This window comes from Candoia aspera, chromosome 7, assembly GCF_035149785.1.
Source record: "Candoia aspera isolate rCanAsp1 chromosome 7, rCanAsp1.hap2, whole genome shotgun sequence".
NCBI lineage: Eukaryota > Metazoa > Chordata > Lepidosauria > Squamata > Boidae > Candoia > Candoia aspera.
The window spans coordinates 75,601,550-75,620,273 of NC_086159.1; the positions used below are offsets into that span (position 1 = coordinate 75,601,550).

General features: G+C 39.5%; 1 protein-coding gene across 2 annotated transcripts in view; it reads right to left on the bottom strand.

Annotated features, from left to right (window-relative positions):
• Positions 1 to 9,371: 9,371 nt before the first annotated feature.
• Positions 9,372 to 18,724, bottom strand: part of SEPHS1 (selenophosphate synthetase 1) — a 35,260-nt gene continuing 25,907 nt past the window's right edge. For both annotated transcript variants that reach the window (XM_063308187.1, XM_063308186.1), the window contains exons 7-9: positions 17,577 to 17,676; positions 14,580 to 14,792; positions 9,372 to 10,684 (exon numbers count right to left, since the gene is read on the bottom strand). In XM_063308187.1, coding sequence (XP_063164257.1) covers positions 10,470 to 10,684; positions 14,580 to 14,792; positions 17,577 to 17,676 — 528 coding nt within the window. In that variant the 3' untranslated portion in view covers positions 9,372 to 10,469. The remainder of the gene's footprint in view (positions 10,685 to 14,579; positions 14,793 to 17,576; positions 17,677 to 18,724) is intronic.

Genomic DNA, 18,724 nt, shown 5'->3' on the forward strand with positions numbered 1-18,724 from the left:
CCAAAGAGAGAAGAAAAGTATGGGACAGAACTTGATACCTTCTCTTCAGCCATTTACTGCAGCAGATGTCATGTCATACATGTCAGGCCTGCAAGAAGGAAACACAATTTCAGTTCTCACTTAATCCTTAAGAGTCAAACCCAGTTTCTCAATGTCAAGCTGCATTAGGGACCCAATTTGTCATGGAGGATAAAAATTTGGAATGAACTATGTCCAATTGCACAGAGCTGTGGAAAACCAAATCTGGGTCGCACGGAGGAAGTGGCCAAGGAATGTCGACCTCAAATAAACCGAGGTATTTATATCTATACACCTGATGCATGATGCTAGCTTCTGACATGCATCTGTGTTTGCGCGGCCATTTGGTATTTGTGCGGCCATTTGGTATAAACAGCATTTCTGTTTTTCAGGACACTTCCTCGTTGATCTGAAGATTCTGACTGTTGAGCAAAGATAACACCATTTCTTACAGATTAAACAGAAATCAGAATTTTCTACTCTACCACGTTAATTGGATCATCAGTGTAAGAAAGTATTCAGCACACCTAACCACAGATTTAATAAGTGGCTGTCTAAAGATAATTCTGCTTTTTAACCACCCTTTCATTATTCACTATTAACTCCTTTATCCACATATTAGATGAAATGGATTATAATCCACTAATATTTACACAGTAATCAACCAGATAGTCTTTAAGATGTTGTTCCCTGCTGGTTTATTTGTTTGTTTGTTTGTTTATTTCGTATGGCATAGCAGAATGCAGCATTGTTGCATAAAAATCACAAAATCAATATATATAAGTGTATAAAATATAGGACTTTGGGACAATAAATTATTTTAAAAACACGCAGTACAAATGATGAATAAAATTATGAATCAATTAAGTTATGTATGAGCAGTTGCTAAAGTAACTAGGCCTATGGCTGGATATCTAGATCATTCAGCCATTGGACAGCAGTACCCTCAAGATGATGTAGTTCTTGCAGGGAGCCAGATGTAAAGTTTGTGGGACGTTCCCACAGTCACAGTTACGATTATCAACCAGTCCCCATTTATGTTTCCAATACTGGCACCTGCCATGATTAGTTCGAATCCGATTAAGCGCAGACCAGTTTTTCCTTGGGAGATCAAAGCCGTAAGGGCGTTGTGCTGGATCAGACACTAAATTAAAGAGATCTGGGTTAGAAGTTGCCCACTCCAGGTGCCATGCTGTCTCAATGTCAAAGTTTTCTCTGACTAATTGCTGTCCAAGTTTCCACTGTGGGTTCTGAGATTTGAGTCTAAATATTTGATTGTGGCAATCCTCGTGTATAGGTAATAATTGATTTGCCTCGCATTTCTGCCACTCCCTTTTTAAGGCAAGTTGTCTTCTAAGATGTGGGGGTGGTCTGTTGGATAGTACTGGTAGCTATTCAGTTACTGATTTAATGGTTCCTGATATTAGCCTCATAGTGTGGTTAAGCTGGGTGTCCACTGCTGGTAACATCAGTATTAAAATAACCCTGCTGGTAACATTGCAGTATTAAAAACCATAAAAAAGGATAAGCTGAGACATTAACCAAGAACCAACCATTTTTAAACTACATGCCCTCAAGATGTATTGGACCTAATTCTAAATTCCCTTTAGAATTATGGAAACTGAAGTTCAGCACATCTGGGTTGGGGAAGCTGACTCAACCCTATGTTTACATTAACAAATGCTGTGGTTCTAACCATATTTGATTTCTAAATTTCACTAATATCTAAATTAAAATCTTTGGTCCTGGATGGGGTTGCACTGCCCCAGACAGACCCGGTGCGTAACTTGGGGGTCCTCTTGGACTCATGGCTCCTGCTCAAGGAGCAGGCGGCAGCCATGGCCAGAAGGGCCTTTGCGCAGCTTCGTGTTGCCCTTCGAACGGTCACTCATGCCCTTGTTATCTCCCAGATTGACTACTGCAACACGCTCTACATGGGGCTACCCTTGAAGAGTACCCGGAAGCTTCAGCTGGTCCAGAATGCAGCCGCGTGGGCTATTTGTGGAGCCCCTAGGAGGGCACATATAACACCATTGCTTTGCGAGCTGCATTGGGTGCCAGTTTACTTCCGGGTCCAATTCAAGGTGTTGGTTATCACCTTTAAAGCCCTACATGGCATGGGACCAGGTAACCTGAGGGACCGCCTCTTCCCCGTTACATCTGCCCGCCCCACCCAATCCTACAGAGAGGGCATGCTGAGGACCCCGTTGGTAAGAGAATTCCATCTGACGGGGTCCAGGAGGTGGGCTTTCTCTGCAGTAGCGCCCGCCCTTTGAACATCTTGCCCCCAGAGGCGAGGCTAGCCCCATCACTCCTGGCCTTTCGGAGAAACGTGAAGACCTGTCTCTGCCACCTGGCCTGGGGCAGGGAAGGGAAGAGTCATACTTGGGGTTGGCTAGTGCCTTGAAGTACCCCTCCCACATGAAGACGGAATAAGACTCAGCCATCTGGATTTTATTTCTATTTCTATTATTAATGACATATAATTTTATAAGGGATTTTATATATTTATTTTTTTATTGAGTGTTTTGTTGTAAACTGCCCAGAGTCCCTCTAGTGAGAGGAGATGGGTGGTGACAAATTTGATAGATAGATAAATAAATAAAATATTTATATCTTGAAAATCGATTCACTGATTTCAAAAGGTATTTGGCCCTTGTATTGAGATCAAAATATTGAATGTTAAGTCAGAATTTGTCCAAACCTGATGAAGTTTTAAACATTTCAGAAATGGAATTAAATATTTGCTTATTTTAGGGATGTGTTTTCCCACCAAGTTCAGGGGGACAAAGTGTTCTCTCAGGTTGTTTCATCACCCTGATTTTTAAAAGCCCTGCTGAATTCCTTCTCTAGATTTTGGAAATTTGATTGTCTTTGCCAGCTTTTGCTGTCCATACAGAAAAGTACAAACTATAAAGACGTAGCTTTGGATCATTTCCCTCAATAAATAAATGAAAAAGTATCATGTCTTTTGCTTAATTGTATAACTGGGTTCCCTTTATCTAGTTTTAGGTCTTGTATGGCGAACAGATCACATTTTAGGTCATATTTATGCAGAAATATGCACGGGAGGAGATGGGCGGGGATAAATTAGATAGATAGATAAATAAATAAATAAAATATTGAAAATTCAGAAGGGTTCAGAAACATAAGCACCACAGTTACACACACATACACAACCTATTATTGTTTTTAGGGGTATATTTGAAAGATGCCCAGAACCGTGAAGGAAGTGGGAGGTATATAAATGTTGTCAATAAAATAACTATGCACAACAATTGTATCTTGTGGTCTCTGCTGCAACCTCTAGCAGATACAAAAATCAGACAGCCATATTTGGAAGTGCCACCTAAATTCCTTCATGTAGTTTGAGTTTGAAAAGTCCTTCTGAAGAACAAATGACATTTTCCTTTCTGACGAAGTATTGGGGTGCATGTGAAATTAAAAGAACGAATTGCTTTCAGACTGAACGTGCATGCTGATTCTTTCTATTAGCATCATTCATCTGTAAATACTGAAGGAAGAAAACAGTTTATATCACTGTTTCATGTATTAAATAAAACATTTCTAGCCTACCCTTCTCCTGAGATTCTCAGGGCAGGATACTGGGTGACCTGGCGAGCCACTCTCTCTCAGCCCTAGGAAGGAGGCAATGGCAAACCACTTCTGAAAAACCTTGCCAAGAAAACTGAAGAGACTAGTCCAGGCAATTGCCAGGAGTCAACACTGATTCAAAGGGACACATACACACAGACAAAAAACAAAAACAAAGCCATAATGCAATAATAGAGACAAGAATGATTCCAATAGAAGAGAATATCTGTAGCTCAGGGTTGAACTGTAGAGTCCTTGGTGCTCTCTGAGCTTGGTGGTTTGATTACAGACATTTCATTACCCATCTAGGAAACATCATTAGGAGGTGTGGGGTTTGCTCCCTGTTTATATCTGGTAGCTTGCCCTGCCAGTGTTGGTGGGGTGTAGTTTTCTCCTTGGTAGTTCTTTGATTAGGGTCTTGTTTTCTGCTTGATTGTCTGTCTGGTGTTAATCCTTGCCTATCTGGGTGTAGGGTTCTGAATGACTGCAAAGGACAATGGAGCCTGGCTGGAATTCATGACTGAACGAATAAAAAGCCATGTTTTGACTTGGAGCCCAAAAGCAAACTGTTGGTGTCAGCTTGGCCTCCAGAGAAAGGGTATTCCAAAGCCAGTTGGCAAGATACAGAAGGTCTCTTTTGCATCTACACATCGCATCTCCCCTAGCTGTGAGGTGCTGAGAAGCCACCTCTGCAGATCATATAGCTAAGCTTTTAAAATGAAGAGCTACAGTTCATGGACATAATCCACTGGTGGACAAAGGAATAGTTCCAAGTTGAATTTGCCTTTATGGATATGTTCATGTCGTGGTTGTGTGACAATATGGAAGTGGTTGCCATTAAGGTTTCCAGAAAGTACCCTACATAGCTTTCTGAGATCAGCCAAGGTCAGCCCTTGTTGGCAAGAAAACTACAATCCATGTAATCAGGAGCTGAGCTCAACTTAAGGGTGCTTTTACCAACAGAGACCAAAGTTTATAAAGAACACAATCTTTACCGTCTGAATAGTAAAGTCTGAGGCTCTGCATTTTACCAAATGCCTTCTTCTGCTTGCAGTTTCATAAACTTAGGGGTGGGGAACACCATTTCTTTGTGTGTAGTCTTCTGGAATTCCAAGCAAAAATGTATGGGACCAAAGCCATTTTCTTTCACTTCTCAGCCCTCCATGCACCAATTATCTTTAGGGGAAAAAGAACAAATTTATGGAAATTATGTATTTTTTCTTCTTAAAGCAGATCGTTAGGCAGGGAAAGAATGGAGCCACTACATCCAGTGTGTATGTCAAAACTACGTGCCTTGGGCCCTCAAAATGGAAGTCTGAGCCATTAGACCTTTAATATTTCTCAGTCCTTGGTGTGAGAAGAATGCTCTCCTGGTTTTCAGTATTGAAGATATGACAGCTTAGCTTTTTTTCCTCAAACAATAGCCAGCTGGAACTAAGGAACCTCTGACACTTGTACAAAATCTCTTACTCCTGACTAAAATTAGCTGTCATAGAATATGAGGATCGTCCTATATGAAAACAAATAGAATCAAACCGCCTTCATTATGAGAAACTCCCTCAAAGATATTAGGATCAAGACTTTTCAACTTACTAATCTTCAGGAACTAAGAGTTGAGTAATGAAGTAGTCAGACCTGTCTGCGATGGCAAATCATTTGGGAGAAAGCAAACAAAGGACTGTGGGGAATTCAAAAATAAAATGGCAATAGTGGTTCAGTGAAGGTACAAGTCATGTAAATTGGATCAAAAAGTCCTATCTATATATAGACAATTGGGAGCTTAGCTGAGGTACCAGTTAGGAAAGGAAGCTTGGAGCTGATTCACTGAGAAAGTTGACCTTGAGGATAGAAACTGTAAAAACAGTAAATTCCATAGGAAAGTGTAATTAAGAGGAAGATTGAAAATGAGCCTAGTATTATCCTAACACTTCTGTGCAAATCTATAGTATGGTTGTACATGGAACCTTGTTATTCGCCTGGTTGCAGCACTTTAGAAAGAGCATCACCCAAGTAAGAAAGCTTTAAAGAAATGCAGTTAAAATGATTAAACAGGATAGAGCAATTGCACTACAGCAGTCAAAACATCTGGAGAAATATATGACTAAGAGGAAGGTGAGGAAGTCTATAAAGTAACATGGGGTGGGAAAAGGGGTGAGAAAAATACTACATTCTCACCAGAATATAGGCTCATCCCAATGAAGCAAAATAGTTCGTCTGTAACACAGAAACAGGGAATTTTACTATCTCAGTATAGGACAATGGTCACCATGTTAAATAGCTACCATAGTTAAAACAGGATAGGACAAATGTTTGAACAAAAGGCTAGCGTAAATGGCCACTACTAAGGCTTTACACTACCTCCAGCTTGCTTAGAGGCTGGTGAACAATATGAAGGAACTATTATTTCACTTTGCGTTTGTGGGATCTTCATAGGAACTCACATGGGATGCTGAATGATAGATGATTCTGCTCAGGTCCTGTGGGACTGCTGATAGCTTTGAGAAGCCAGGCAAAATCTACCCCGTTTTCATTGGTATAAATCAGTTTTTCAAACTTGGCAACTTGGAGATGCGTGGACTTCAATTGCCAGAATTCCCCAGCCAGCAAGTCCACACATCTTAAAATTGCCAAGTTTGAAAAATACTGGTAGAAATAGTATTTTATCTGCCCATTTTTAACCTGTTGCTTTGTAATATTTGTTTTATTTATTTATTTATTTCTCAAACGTCTATTACTGCCCATCTTCCCCAAGGAAGGGGGACTCTGGGCAATTTTAGCTGTGTCTGGTATTTTATCATGAAAGTTTTATTTGAACTGCATTATTGTATTTTCTTATTATATAGCTGTGTCCGGTATTTATTTGAACTGCATTATTGTATTTTCTTATTATATAGCTGTGTCCGGTATTTATTTGAACTGCATTATTGTATTTCCTTATTATAAGTTGCCGTGAAGCTGGAATGGCAAAATGGAGAACACAAGTTCTATAAATAAATCAATAAATCACCCAACTACAGAAGCCAGATTCTATTATCACTGAATTGGTAATTTATTCCACTACATTTTCTGCATGACACAGAAACATTACACTTAAAACAATGCTTGTTTGAAATCACTATTTGTGAATTTTAAAAAAAAGTGCAGAAAGAAAAATAAGGTGACTTGAAGACTTATATGCCAAATAATTTTGGCAAAACCTGCTCTGTATTTTTAATTGCCCACTGTACGCTATAATTAGATTTCCTACAGTTGAAACTCCGCCATCCAAGCCAGTTTATGCCACATGGGATTTGCTAAAAATTCTTTTTCCACCCAGAAATTACTCAATAGCTGCTGCTAATTAAAGGACTGCTTGAGGGTAGCATCCTTTTGCCATTATGGGTAAAGAATGTAAGCGTGCGGGGGAAATTGATGAAGGGAAGGGATTTAAGAAGCTACACCCTCTTTGAGTTCTACATATCAGGACGTAATAAAAATCATCTGGTCCTTAGCAGGTCTTAAAATTAGGTAAGTACAACTTCAGATGAACAACACATGACATATTACATGGTGTCATTATTTATTTTACAAAAATAAAGCCAAAATGGAGAAGCCATGTGTGAAAAACTAAGTACACCCTTACTGCTTCCTTAGGTATTAAGAGGCTAAGTAGCAGCTAATCAAATGCCCTTGATTAATTGATCATGGGCAACCGTGATCCCCTCTATAAAAGCCGAAGTTTCAGGAGTCTGCTGGTCTTGAGCATTCAGGTCTGCGTTAACACAATGCCAAAGAGTGAAGACATCAGCAATGAACTCAGAGAAGCAATTGTTGCTGCCCATCAATCTGGGAAGGGTTATAAGGCCATTTCCAAACAATTTAAAGTCCATCATTCTGCAGTGAGGAAGATTATTCACGAGTGGAAAACATTCATGACAGTTGCCAATCTTCCCAGGAGTGGACGTTCCAGCAAATTCACCCCAAGGTCAGACTGTGCAATGCTCAGAGAAATTGCAAAAAATCCAGGAGTTACATGTCAGACTGTGCAGGCCTCAGCAGGTTAAATGTTAAAGTTCATGACAGTACAATCAGAAAAAGACTGAACAAGTATGGTTTGTTTGGAAGGGTTGCCAGGAGAAAGCCTCTTCTCTCTAAAAAGAACATGGCAGAGCGGCTTAGGTTTGCAAAGTTGCATCTGAACAAATCACAAGACTTCTGGAACAACGTCCTTTGGACAGGCGAGACCAAAGTGGAGATGCTTGTTTTGCAGCCACAGGACCTGGGCACCTTGCAGTCATTGGGTTGACCGTGAACTCTCTGTATATTCTAGAGTCAAACGTGAGGCCATCTGTCTGACTGCCAAAGCTTGGCCGAAATTGAGTCATGCAACAGAATGATCCCAAGCACACCAGCAAATCTACAACAGAATGGCTGAAAAAGAAGATAATCAAGGTGATGCAATGGCCCAGTCAAAGTCCAGACCTCAACCTGATTGAAATGCTGTGGCAGGACCTTGAGAGCTGTGCATCAACAGATGCTCGCAAACCTCAATGACCTGAAGCGATGTTGTAGAGAAGAGTGGGCCAAAATTCCTCCACAACGATGCGAGAGACTGATAAGGTCATACAGAAAACAATTATTTCAAATTATTGCTGCTAAAGGTAGTTCTACAAGCTATTGAATCATAAGGTGTACTTTGTTTAGGTGATGACTGGGGAAGGCAAGGGCAAACCACCCCGCTCTATAGTCTGCCAAGAAAACGTCACGAAAGCGGCGCCCCCCCAAAGGGTCAGACATGGCTCGGTGCTGGCACAGGGGGCCTTTCACCTTTCACACACTTAGTTTTTCACACATGGCTTCTCCATTTTGGCTTTATTTTTGTAAAATAAATAACATGGTGTAACGTGTCATGTATTGTTGTTCATCTGAGGTTGTATTTACCGAATTTTAAGACGTGCTAAGGACCAGATGATTATTATTATGTCCTGATACGTAAAACCATAGGGTGTACTAAACTATTATATGTATATAAACTATTTGGAGTCACTTCATATTGATTTCATACACGCAGTTTTCAATTATTTATGTATATTCCCAAGTGGAGAAATATAAAATATGAAGTGAAATACATATGGAACTTCCATAGACGTTGCTGCAATTTCTCTAAACATGACGACTCTCTCACATGTGAAACATCTGTGTGTTAAAATGATAAATCACAATTTAAGGACAAATTCACAATGTGCAAGAGTGCATACCAGATTATTGCATACCAAAAAAACAAAGAACACACCTGGGCATCTTCATTCAAAAGAGCCTGTTATATGCACGGAATCTTTCAGAATAAATGAATTACATATTTCAGATTGCTTTTTAAAATGTAGCTATTCTTTCGTTAAAAACTGTAAGCACAAGAGAAAGTTCTTATTGCAAAGGTTTCTGTAACAATCTCTTTTAAGACAGTTTTATACATAAAACCAGATATAGAATACAGGTATCCTTCATCGTGGTAACTTCCTGAAGAGTCAGAAATATTTATATGTGGCAATTGTTAATAGGAGGAGGTATTTATATGATCTATTATCATGATTTTAGAACAGACACATTTTACATTGTTATACTGGGAATTAAACGCTATGATACTTCAGATGAAAAAGAAACCTTCTTAAACTTAGTGGTAGTTAATCTAAAGGTCACTACCAGATTTAAATGCTTTGCACTCACCCTCCCCAGTAGTTTCGACATAAAATTTAAGAAGTCATCCACTTGCACAAGAGCAATAAAAAATTAAATATTTATTCAAATAATAAGCTTAAGTTCAGGCTGCGAAGTTGGCAACGTAGATCTTAAACACATCACAAAAGCGTGCACAAGAATGTATGCTGAGCAGAAAACAAAAATACTAAGCATTACACTAGACAGCTGCTGATTTTAAGAAAAACAAAAATATATAATAATCACTATACAAAATAGAAAATGTATTAAACACTACCATCCACAGAACAGGTTTTTTTTTAATTGGTTATATTTAAAAATTATTTGTGTAATTATATAGTGAATTGTAAATGATACAATATCCTCCCTTCAACTGGCAATATGTTGTTGCTCTACAGCACATCCAATCACGTTGAAAACTGAGCATCATCATTTATACGATCAGTAAAAGGAAATGATTATTGATAATACAGGTAAACATTGTCTGAGCTACGAAGAACAAAATGACTCCTTTCCTTCAACTCTGAAGGGCCTTCCATGCAAAGTCAGCACTTGCGGGTTTCAGTCAACAGAATGTACTACCAAGTCAAGTCCAAGGCTGTAGATTTTCATGGAGAAGACTAAATGTTATAAATCAAAGACTGAATGGAGACATGCAACCCTCTTTGCTTCTGGGTAAAAACCCTTGTGCATCACTTATCAAATTTATTGCCTCTTAGAATTTCATTCAAGGCATCCAAAATTAGAGCTAATGATAAATATACATATAGCAAAAAAAAAAAAAAAAAAGGACACCAACTCTATTTGATACCACTATTGGTAATGCCTGTGCTACGTGAAAGCACCTTTTAAAAAAGAGCCTATGCGGCAAGAGATAAGTGTCTAAAGATTCAAAATGAATCAACAGTATTGGATAACAATATAATTCTCAACTCAGAAGCTGCCTCAAGATTAGGTGCATCTTCAGTTAATGTAACAGGAAAAAAAGGCAATGGGTTTTATTTTATTAAACTCATTCACTCCAACTGACCTAAGGCCACCAGATTTGCAGACACAATGTGTTTCTTCTTCTCTTTATACAGTTCTTTAGGCTGTAATATGATAAAGGAATATATCTATTTTTTAAAAAACCGAAACAAAAAAAAATAACTATTTCATCTAGATTAAGAAGTTGCCCCAGGTGTTGGGTTTACGTTCTGAGTGGCTACTTGGGGCGCAACTTCAATGATTCGAGGTTTGTCTATAATTCTGGCAGTGCGATTGCCCTTTTCTACAATCCCAATAATCCATGCTTGGTGACCTTCACCGTATTTGGGAGACTTGATTTCAGCGCAGAAACGTGCTGCCTGTTCACGTGGTAAGCAAATGAGAAGGCCTCCTGCAAGGAAGAAGGACTGGCATTAGCTCCTGTTGACGTATCAAATCCAAAGATGCTGTCTTGCTTGCTCAGATTTTAACTATTATCTACTAATTAAACTTATCTGTGACTTTATAGAGTAAAGAAATAATATCCTTCAGCACAAATTATGATGGTGCTTTTCTTCATGCCCCAATCCAAATAACTGTTTCCAAGAAATCTTGCAAATGTCTTTACACTTTATTTCAAAGCAATGCTACTACTCCTCTTAAAAGTACCAGATAGGAACATGACATTTCAAACTAATATCTGTCTACATGTTTAAAGTTAAAAGGAACTTGCTATAAACAAATAATGGTTGTATGCCATCCAGTCACTTTATGTGAGATGGGCAGCCATATAAATTCACTAACAAACAAACAAACAAACAAAATTGTGCCAGACCACCTTGCTTATTAGAGTAGAAGATCAGGTACTAATCAGGTACCTGGACCCCAGCAAAGCCTTCACCATAATATTTTCCTTAATAAAACAATGAAATATGGCCGCTGTTGGATGGACCCACAGGTGGCTGAAATGGCCACATCCGAGAGCACTCTGTAACGGCTTCACATCAGCTCGAAGGCCAATTTCGAGTGGAATGCCACAGGGCTCTGTGCTGTTCCAAAATTTTATCAATGACTTGGATCAGGTCTGCAGATGACACAAAAATGGCTGACATTTTGGAGGACAGCCAGGAGATTTAAAAAAATCTAGACAGGGCTTCAGCAGTGAGTTGAAATGAATAGGATGGAACTAAACAGGGAAAAAAAGTGAGCCAAAAGTGTGATGCAGCTGCTAAAAAGGCAAACACTATCTTGGAGTGGATTAATAGCGCCATAAAGTCCAAATTATCATGTGACTGTTCCGTTCTACTTCTCCCTGATCAAATCCCATTTAAAAAATAAAAAAGAAATAAAAAGAAAAAAGAAAATACTATGTTACGTTGGGTTCTGTGCGTAACAGCTTGAAAAGGGACAAATGAGCAAATTCAGAGGAAGGCCACTGAGCTGAATAGTATGGAAGCCAAATCCTATCAGGAACGAAGGAAGGAAGGTAGAATCAATGCCTATGGCATACTTTAATACCAATTCCTAACAGATATAATTTAATAGAATTTAGATTTATAATTTAAATATCATTTAATATCAATGCCTATTCATCTAGGAAGCATCTAATTCAAAGGAACGTAAACTATTATTGATCCTTCTGAAGTGTGAACGATCTACTATTACAGCTTAAAATGCAAAGCAATGTAACTCACCGAGTGTGAGAAAAAACAGTAATTAGGAATGTTTTGTATAGGAGAATTTCTGACTTGTACAATGTTACTTATATACATACTGCCAAGTCCACATTTGTCCAACAGTTGAACAAAGATTTCTTCAACATGTTTGCAACATACAGCCTAGTTCAGTGTTTCTCAATCTTAACAATTTTAAGATGTGGGAACTTCAATTCTCAAAATTTTCCAGCTAGCACACTGGCTGGGGACTTCTGGCAGTTGAAGTCCACGCATCTTAAAGTTGCTAAGGTTGAGAAAAACTGATCTAGCTGTTTTGTGCTCTCTGGAGAAAACAGCACCATCTACTGACCATTTATAAGAGTCTCTAAGGAGCAATTTTCGTAGATGCACAGTGACTACTGCATGTCAAGGAGATCCCGAGATAATATACTGCACACATTTTCTTTTCGTAAGTCTTCTATTTGCAATAGGACAAAGGGGCTTGAAGATAGTACCTTTCATTATGAAAATTCAGTTGATCTGAAAGGTGATTACTGTTACTTTAAAGAAGTATTTTTCATACACTGGAAAGCCAGAAATTGGCCTCACTAGGAATTCTAGCATTGGTACAAATGAGAATGGCCAGGAACAAACTTGCTAGAAGTTTGATAAGGAAGCACCAATATTATTCCAGTTAGTAAGAATGACAGGCTGAACTACACACACAAAAGGCATTAGAGGCTTTGGCATTTCACTGGCATTGTGGATTGCATACTGTTCATATTTATGTCAATATTTTTATGTCACTTTTAATCTTCAGTCTCAATTGTGCTTGTTAATTTATTGCTGTGCAACCTGAGAAACTTCTGTGAAGAAAATCTGGATGTCTTTTATCATCAAATAGATGACTGAGGAGTAATGTTCACATTTCTTCAGTGCATGGCAGGCTCTCAGTCAGTCGCGCAGATGTATGGAGTTTTCTGCCCTGTCTCTTGATACGGAACAAATTTTGCCACGGGAATGAGACTGTGGGCCCTACACGATAACAAAATGAGAAGTGTTTCCGTCTGTGGATGTTACCTGCCTAGACACTTTGCTCCTTATATCTTTGGCCATATTCAGGAAGATACAAAGCACTAATATGAGGACTGGCGTGGCCATGTATTCTGAGGAACACATCTTGGAGCAGCTGGTATGATCGCTGGATTTCAGTGTCAAGAGAATGGTCAAATGGGCTATCTATTCCAGACAGACAGGTTTTTTAGAGAGGGCAACTGGTGTGATCTCCTCAGGGTCTGCATCTAGTGAGGAGACAGACAGGTTTTCTCATCTGGATGATGAGACAGCTGATTCATACTCTTCCCCAGAGGAGTGGGCCCTTACTGGAGAGAGCTTAAGGGCCACTGTTGTAGACATGGTTATCAGACCATGAGAAAGTCTGGCACTGATCTCAAGCAGCAGTACTGGAATAAAGCAGGAGTGTAGGGTCAGTCCAGGGTGGAATGCCCAAGGATCAACTGAGCATCGGTTTTGGCCAGGAATCTTAAGTCTCCAGTCTAGAGACTTGGGATGGACTTGTTGGCAGCAATTTCCATCTTCTGTATGGTGTCAGATGCCATGGAATCTGGCACCAACATAACAGAGTTTAGAGCCTGGAGAAGGAGCCCTCCCCCATGGAACAGGTTGCAGAAAATCTTCCATAATCAGTGCAAATGGAATGGATGGCTTGCCCTTATTTTTACCCTTGGAAATGGAATCTATTGGGTGCGAAGTCCATTGAGAAAACGGAGCTGGCTGCAATGGGGGGAGGTGGACTCTCTCTTGGAACTGACAAAGAGTGGTGGAGGGCTGAATAATATTGAGTCAGTGCCGAAGCATAATTTTAATGCTTCAGACACTTGCTTATAGCAGACAGTTCACAGAATCTACATGACTAGGTAAGGTGCTCTGTTGTAGGCAAGACAGCACACATATACACTGTACATAAATTTGCACACTGCAAAATAGAGAACTCAAGGTGTGTGTGTGTGAGCGAGCGAGCAAGCGAGCATGCATAGGCATACATGCATGCTCCAGGGATGTGTGTAGGCCTTTTCTTCCCACCTTTTTGAGTTAGCAGACTTTTGAGCATTCTACAAGTCATAAACACCTGCTCAGTGCTTTGCCAGCTGTAGCCCTTCCAGAAAGTGGTGTGATAGCAGAGTTTACTATGTGGTCTGATGGGACTGACAGTTTATATTTTCTCCATATGCCTTTTCATAGGTATTTTCTTCATTCTGTGCTTTGGTTTGTTTAATTCAGAAGGAGTTGCTGAAGCAAGATAGCACATGATCAATCCACCTGGAATCAGCAGGGCCTGCAGAATAGTCAGTTCTCCTTTTTTTCCCCCCCTTAATCCAAAGGCCCATGGCAGGGACCAAACCAAAATTTACAAACCAAAAAAAGCAGATTTAGCAACATGAAGCATCTGCTGTTGGAACAATGTCTTCAGTCTAGATAACTGGCTTCTTCTGGCCTCTTTGGCAGAATCTTTAGCTCTGGAATGTTCTGAACAAGGTCACTTGCGCAGCTATAGAACCCATGTGTAATTCCGAGACACCCAAATGAAGCATTGGTTAAATAATACAGTCCAAAAAGGGGAAATTCTTTTACCTGATGTCTCAGGACAAGTCCCATGCATAAGACCAAACATATTCCCACAAGCTTTGCTAACTGCAGCCATTTTGGCAAGAACAGGGAGATTATGTATAACGAAAGACACTTCATTACGTTGCTGCTTGGCTAAATTTTGTGCATGTCCCAGGATCCCGAAGCCTGTGATGTCTGTAGCTGCATGAGCATTAAACGTATGCATAAGCCCTGCAGCTTGAGATGGAATAGAAAAAAATGTTATGCAACTTCAGAATTCAGCCTATCTCTCAATATTAAATCAGTATTTAAATTAACATAATTTACAGTTTCATTCAAATTAGAGTAACAAGAGCAAAATAAAGTTAAACTTCTTCAAGAGGAAAAACATACATTCCCATATACAGATGATCCGTTTCTGATATATCTTTTGGTAAAACCATTTGGAAATACCATCCCATCTCAGAATATTTATTTTCACAGATACAAAATTCTTTCCAATTGCTGTTAGGGTGTGATAGCCCTGAATTTTCTGATAATGCATAGCAGTGATGTTTTTCCAAACGTTTTTCCCAACTGCAACGTGAACAGCTGCACTTTATTTGGAAAAATTAACAATCATTCCTGAGATATAGATGGTTCCCTTCTATAATAACAGACAGTATGAGAAAAGCAAAGAACAGACAAGTATAATCCACACCTCTCTTCTTACAGAATGATAGCTGGTGAAGATAATTCTGGCGCAACAAGCCAAATCATTTCAAACCTAACCATTCTTCACAGATTTCATTCTCTTTCTTTAATGCAGAATTACTGAATCATATCCTTTCATACTAGCGCGAATTATTCTATTTTTTTACAACTGTTCACATTATAGAAATAAAGGACTGAAGCCCTCCATTCAGAACTGGCCAAAAGTTAAGCCTGGTCAGGCAAAATCCAAGAAGCTGTTTCCGAAGTACCAGAAAATGAATAATGACATGAAGTCGGAATATTTGTATTAGACTGTTTATGCCAATTTTAATACCTTAATAACTGTGCTTAAGGATATTAAACATTTCTTTAGCTGAAGAAAGCTTTATGCAAGTGGGAACACAGGAATTAAATGAACAGGCACTGATACAAATGGCAGAGGTGTCCATGGAGGTGGAAGGAGCAGGGGGGCAAGTGAGAGAACGTGTGTTACAACACAAATGCTGCCCTTTACGTAGTTGCATGCAACGCTGCAACTCAAGCATGAAGAGGCAGGCTTTGTGTTGCCCCATTACAACATGCATTTTGTTCTTTGGTGGTTAGAAAAAGATGCCTATGATGAATGTGGAGGAAAGAGACTAAGATATAGAAAATCAGAAGTTCTGATTTGATTATTAGGGTGGATTTCTAATGTAAGAGGATCACATGCTAGAAATGATAGCATGCTATATAGCAGGGTTTCTCAACCAGGGTTCCGCAAGAGCTCACTAGGGGTTCCCTGGGAGATCGCAATTTATTTAAAACATTATTTCAAATTTGGGCAACTTCACATTAAAGAGGTAAGTTTCATTCTGTTTTTAGCCTAAGAACCATGTAAATGCATATATACAGGCCTACACATGAAAGGAATATAATAATTTGTTAACTTCTGGCCTCTGTTTGAGCCTGAATGTGCAGGGGTTCCCGGAAGCCTGAAAAATATTTCAAGGGTTCCTCCAGGATCAAAAGGTTGAGAAAGGCTGCTATATAAAATGATCTCCATACCATTCTATCATGGAAAATTTCAGAACCTTTCATTCACACATATATATATTACATGTATATTTGTTAAAGAGAAATTGCTATTCTATATGTCTCCACTTTGAACTCTGTTTTTAAAGATATTTTTTAAAATTTCCAATACATTAGACCTGCATTTCCCACAGTGAATGCCATGGACCTAGTAAAAAAATGGCAGGTCCCCCCAAAATATCATCACGCTTTTCCCCTTCTAACCAGAGCAGTGCAGTCATGATCTTGCCAGCGCTCTGGCTGGAAAGAAGAAGCCTCTGCTCTGAAGCCCTCAACCAGGGCACTGGTGATCAGGTGACATAAGCTTTAAGAAATGTTACTTGACACATGTGCAAAATGGGAATTTTGCACATATATTTTTGAGCCACAAAAAGGTACTGAAACCCCCCGCCCCCAAATCCCCAGGTATTTAAGTTTGTGAAACTGTCCTGTTCACTGTTTCAATGTAGTTCATACATCGTAACGCTTCACATGCCATGGGGCTGACGCGCGTTTCTGTTCGGGAGGGAGCTGCTGTGAAACCTTGCACCAAGCTCTGTATGTGAAATCAGTACAATGGAATGTGTTTGGGTTATTTTCTCTGCTCAAGGACTTTTCCCACAGACCATCAGAAGCCGTTAGGAGCACCTGGGATTGTGGACTTGGGAAGATTCTACGGGGGGAGGGATTTAATTTGCACCGAGGGTTTTTAGTTTGAATTTGGCACGCTTTCATCATTCTCAGCTTTCTTTGCGATCCTGCATACTATTCTTCAATAAATCAGATACCTTTGAAACCCTGCTTATGAGTCTGATGTACGTTAGAATAGGCAATCCTTACAGAAACCCTGCATTCTAGCATTTATTAGATTACAATGAGTGTGCGTGTGTTGACTCTGGCAGCTGCCTGAACAAGTCCATGCCATTTTCTTGGCAACATTTTTAGAAGTGGCTTGCCACTGCCTTCTTCCTAAGCTGAGAGAGAGTGACTGGCCTGAGTCATCCAACAGGCGTCATGCCTAAGGCAGGTCTAGAACTCACAGCCTCCTGGTTTCTAGTCCTGATGCCTTTAACCACTACGTCAGAGTGGCTCTCTGTAATGAACTATGTCTTATTCTATAGCTAGATACACTGTGCAAGGTCTCTTAAACATTCCAGAGGGCTATGTTAACAACGTTGCTTTCCAGCAATCTAAACAGACCTGTGCCACGTATACCCATTTCCTTACCACCTCTGTTTTGTCTTGGCACTGACCAAAATAACCTACCCCTTCCCTTACCTGTTCTGTTGAGTCTTGCCATGTTCATCATTGCTTCTTGATACGCTAGTTCCACATCTTCTTGTGTAACAACCAACTTGATTTTATTCCATTTTTCTGGCTAATGCATAGAAGGAAAGAAAAAGGCTACATTTGTCCATGCTGTTGGTAGAATGTGAAGTTTTATACAGTTACTTCTTATCCTTTCCTGATAACTTTAGGATGGAATTTGACATTTCACATTAGCAGCATACTAGAATGATCTTTCTACTGAACTACTCACAAAACCTATTTCTTAGTTGGACACCAATTCAAGCCTAGCAATCTACAGGTGCAGTTAAGATTCCCCCCAGACCTCCTAGTTCACATTATATCTGTACTGAAAAGCATTAAGTGCCAATTCACTCAACCTGAAGAGGTCCTTTGAAGCACTTCATATTCCACTTTGATTTTCACTATTTGAACAATCTAATGCTTATTTAGTCAAAGACAGGTCCTTTGGGGCACACGTAACATTAACATGATTTGAAATGCAAGTTGCTAATACGAATATCAAGAAATTATGCTTTTGGACGGTTTGCTATGCAATACCATGGAGATTCCAGCAATATACAACTATTGCTATAAAGAGGAAATCCCAGTGATCAATGAATCGAGAAGCGTTCAAAGTCTGCAGAAATGCCTGATAAGAAGATGATTCTATCAATGCTAACTATCCAAACTCATCCAAAAAGATCCTATAAAGAATTGGAGCCTGGATGGTTCAATCTTCAAGTCCTCTTGAAGAATCTGAGCTTCCAAAGTGCAGAGATAGTATATGGAGATGCAGACTACACACTCCAATCCCCAATCTCTCAATATTGATGAGAAAGTCTGAAGTAAAGCTTTAAATGGACTGTGCATGGTCCCTGACTACTGAAAACACTGTAACAACTTAATCACTGACTTCCCTATCAACACTCAAGGGAGGACAGTTATCTCCATACTTTCCAAATGTCGGAAGTAGCCTTCACTGGTGGGAAAACAAATAATTAGATGATTCCCTGGACTGTTTGCTACTGTCTCCTCATATTAAGAGGAAGAAAGTGGGCAAATCACCTTTCTCTCAGGATTTTCCCAAGGAAAGACCTAGAAGAGAAAAAAATATCCAAAAGGACCTCAGGGTTATG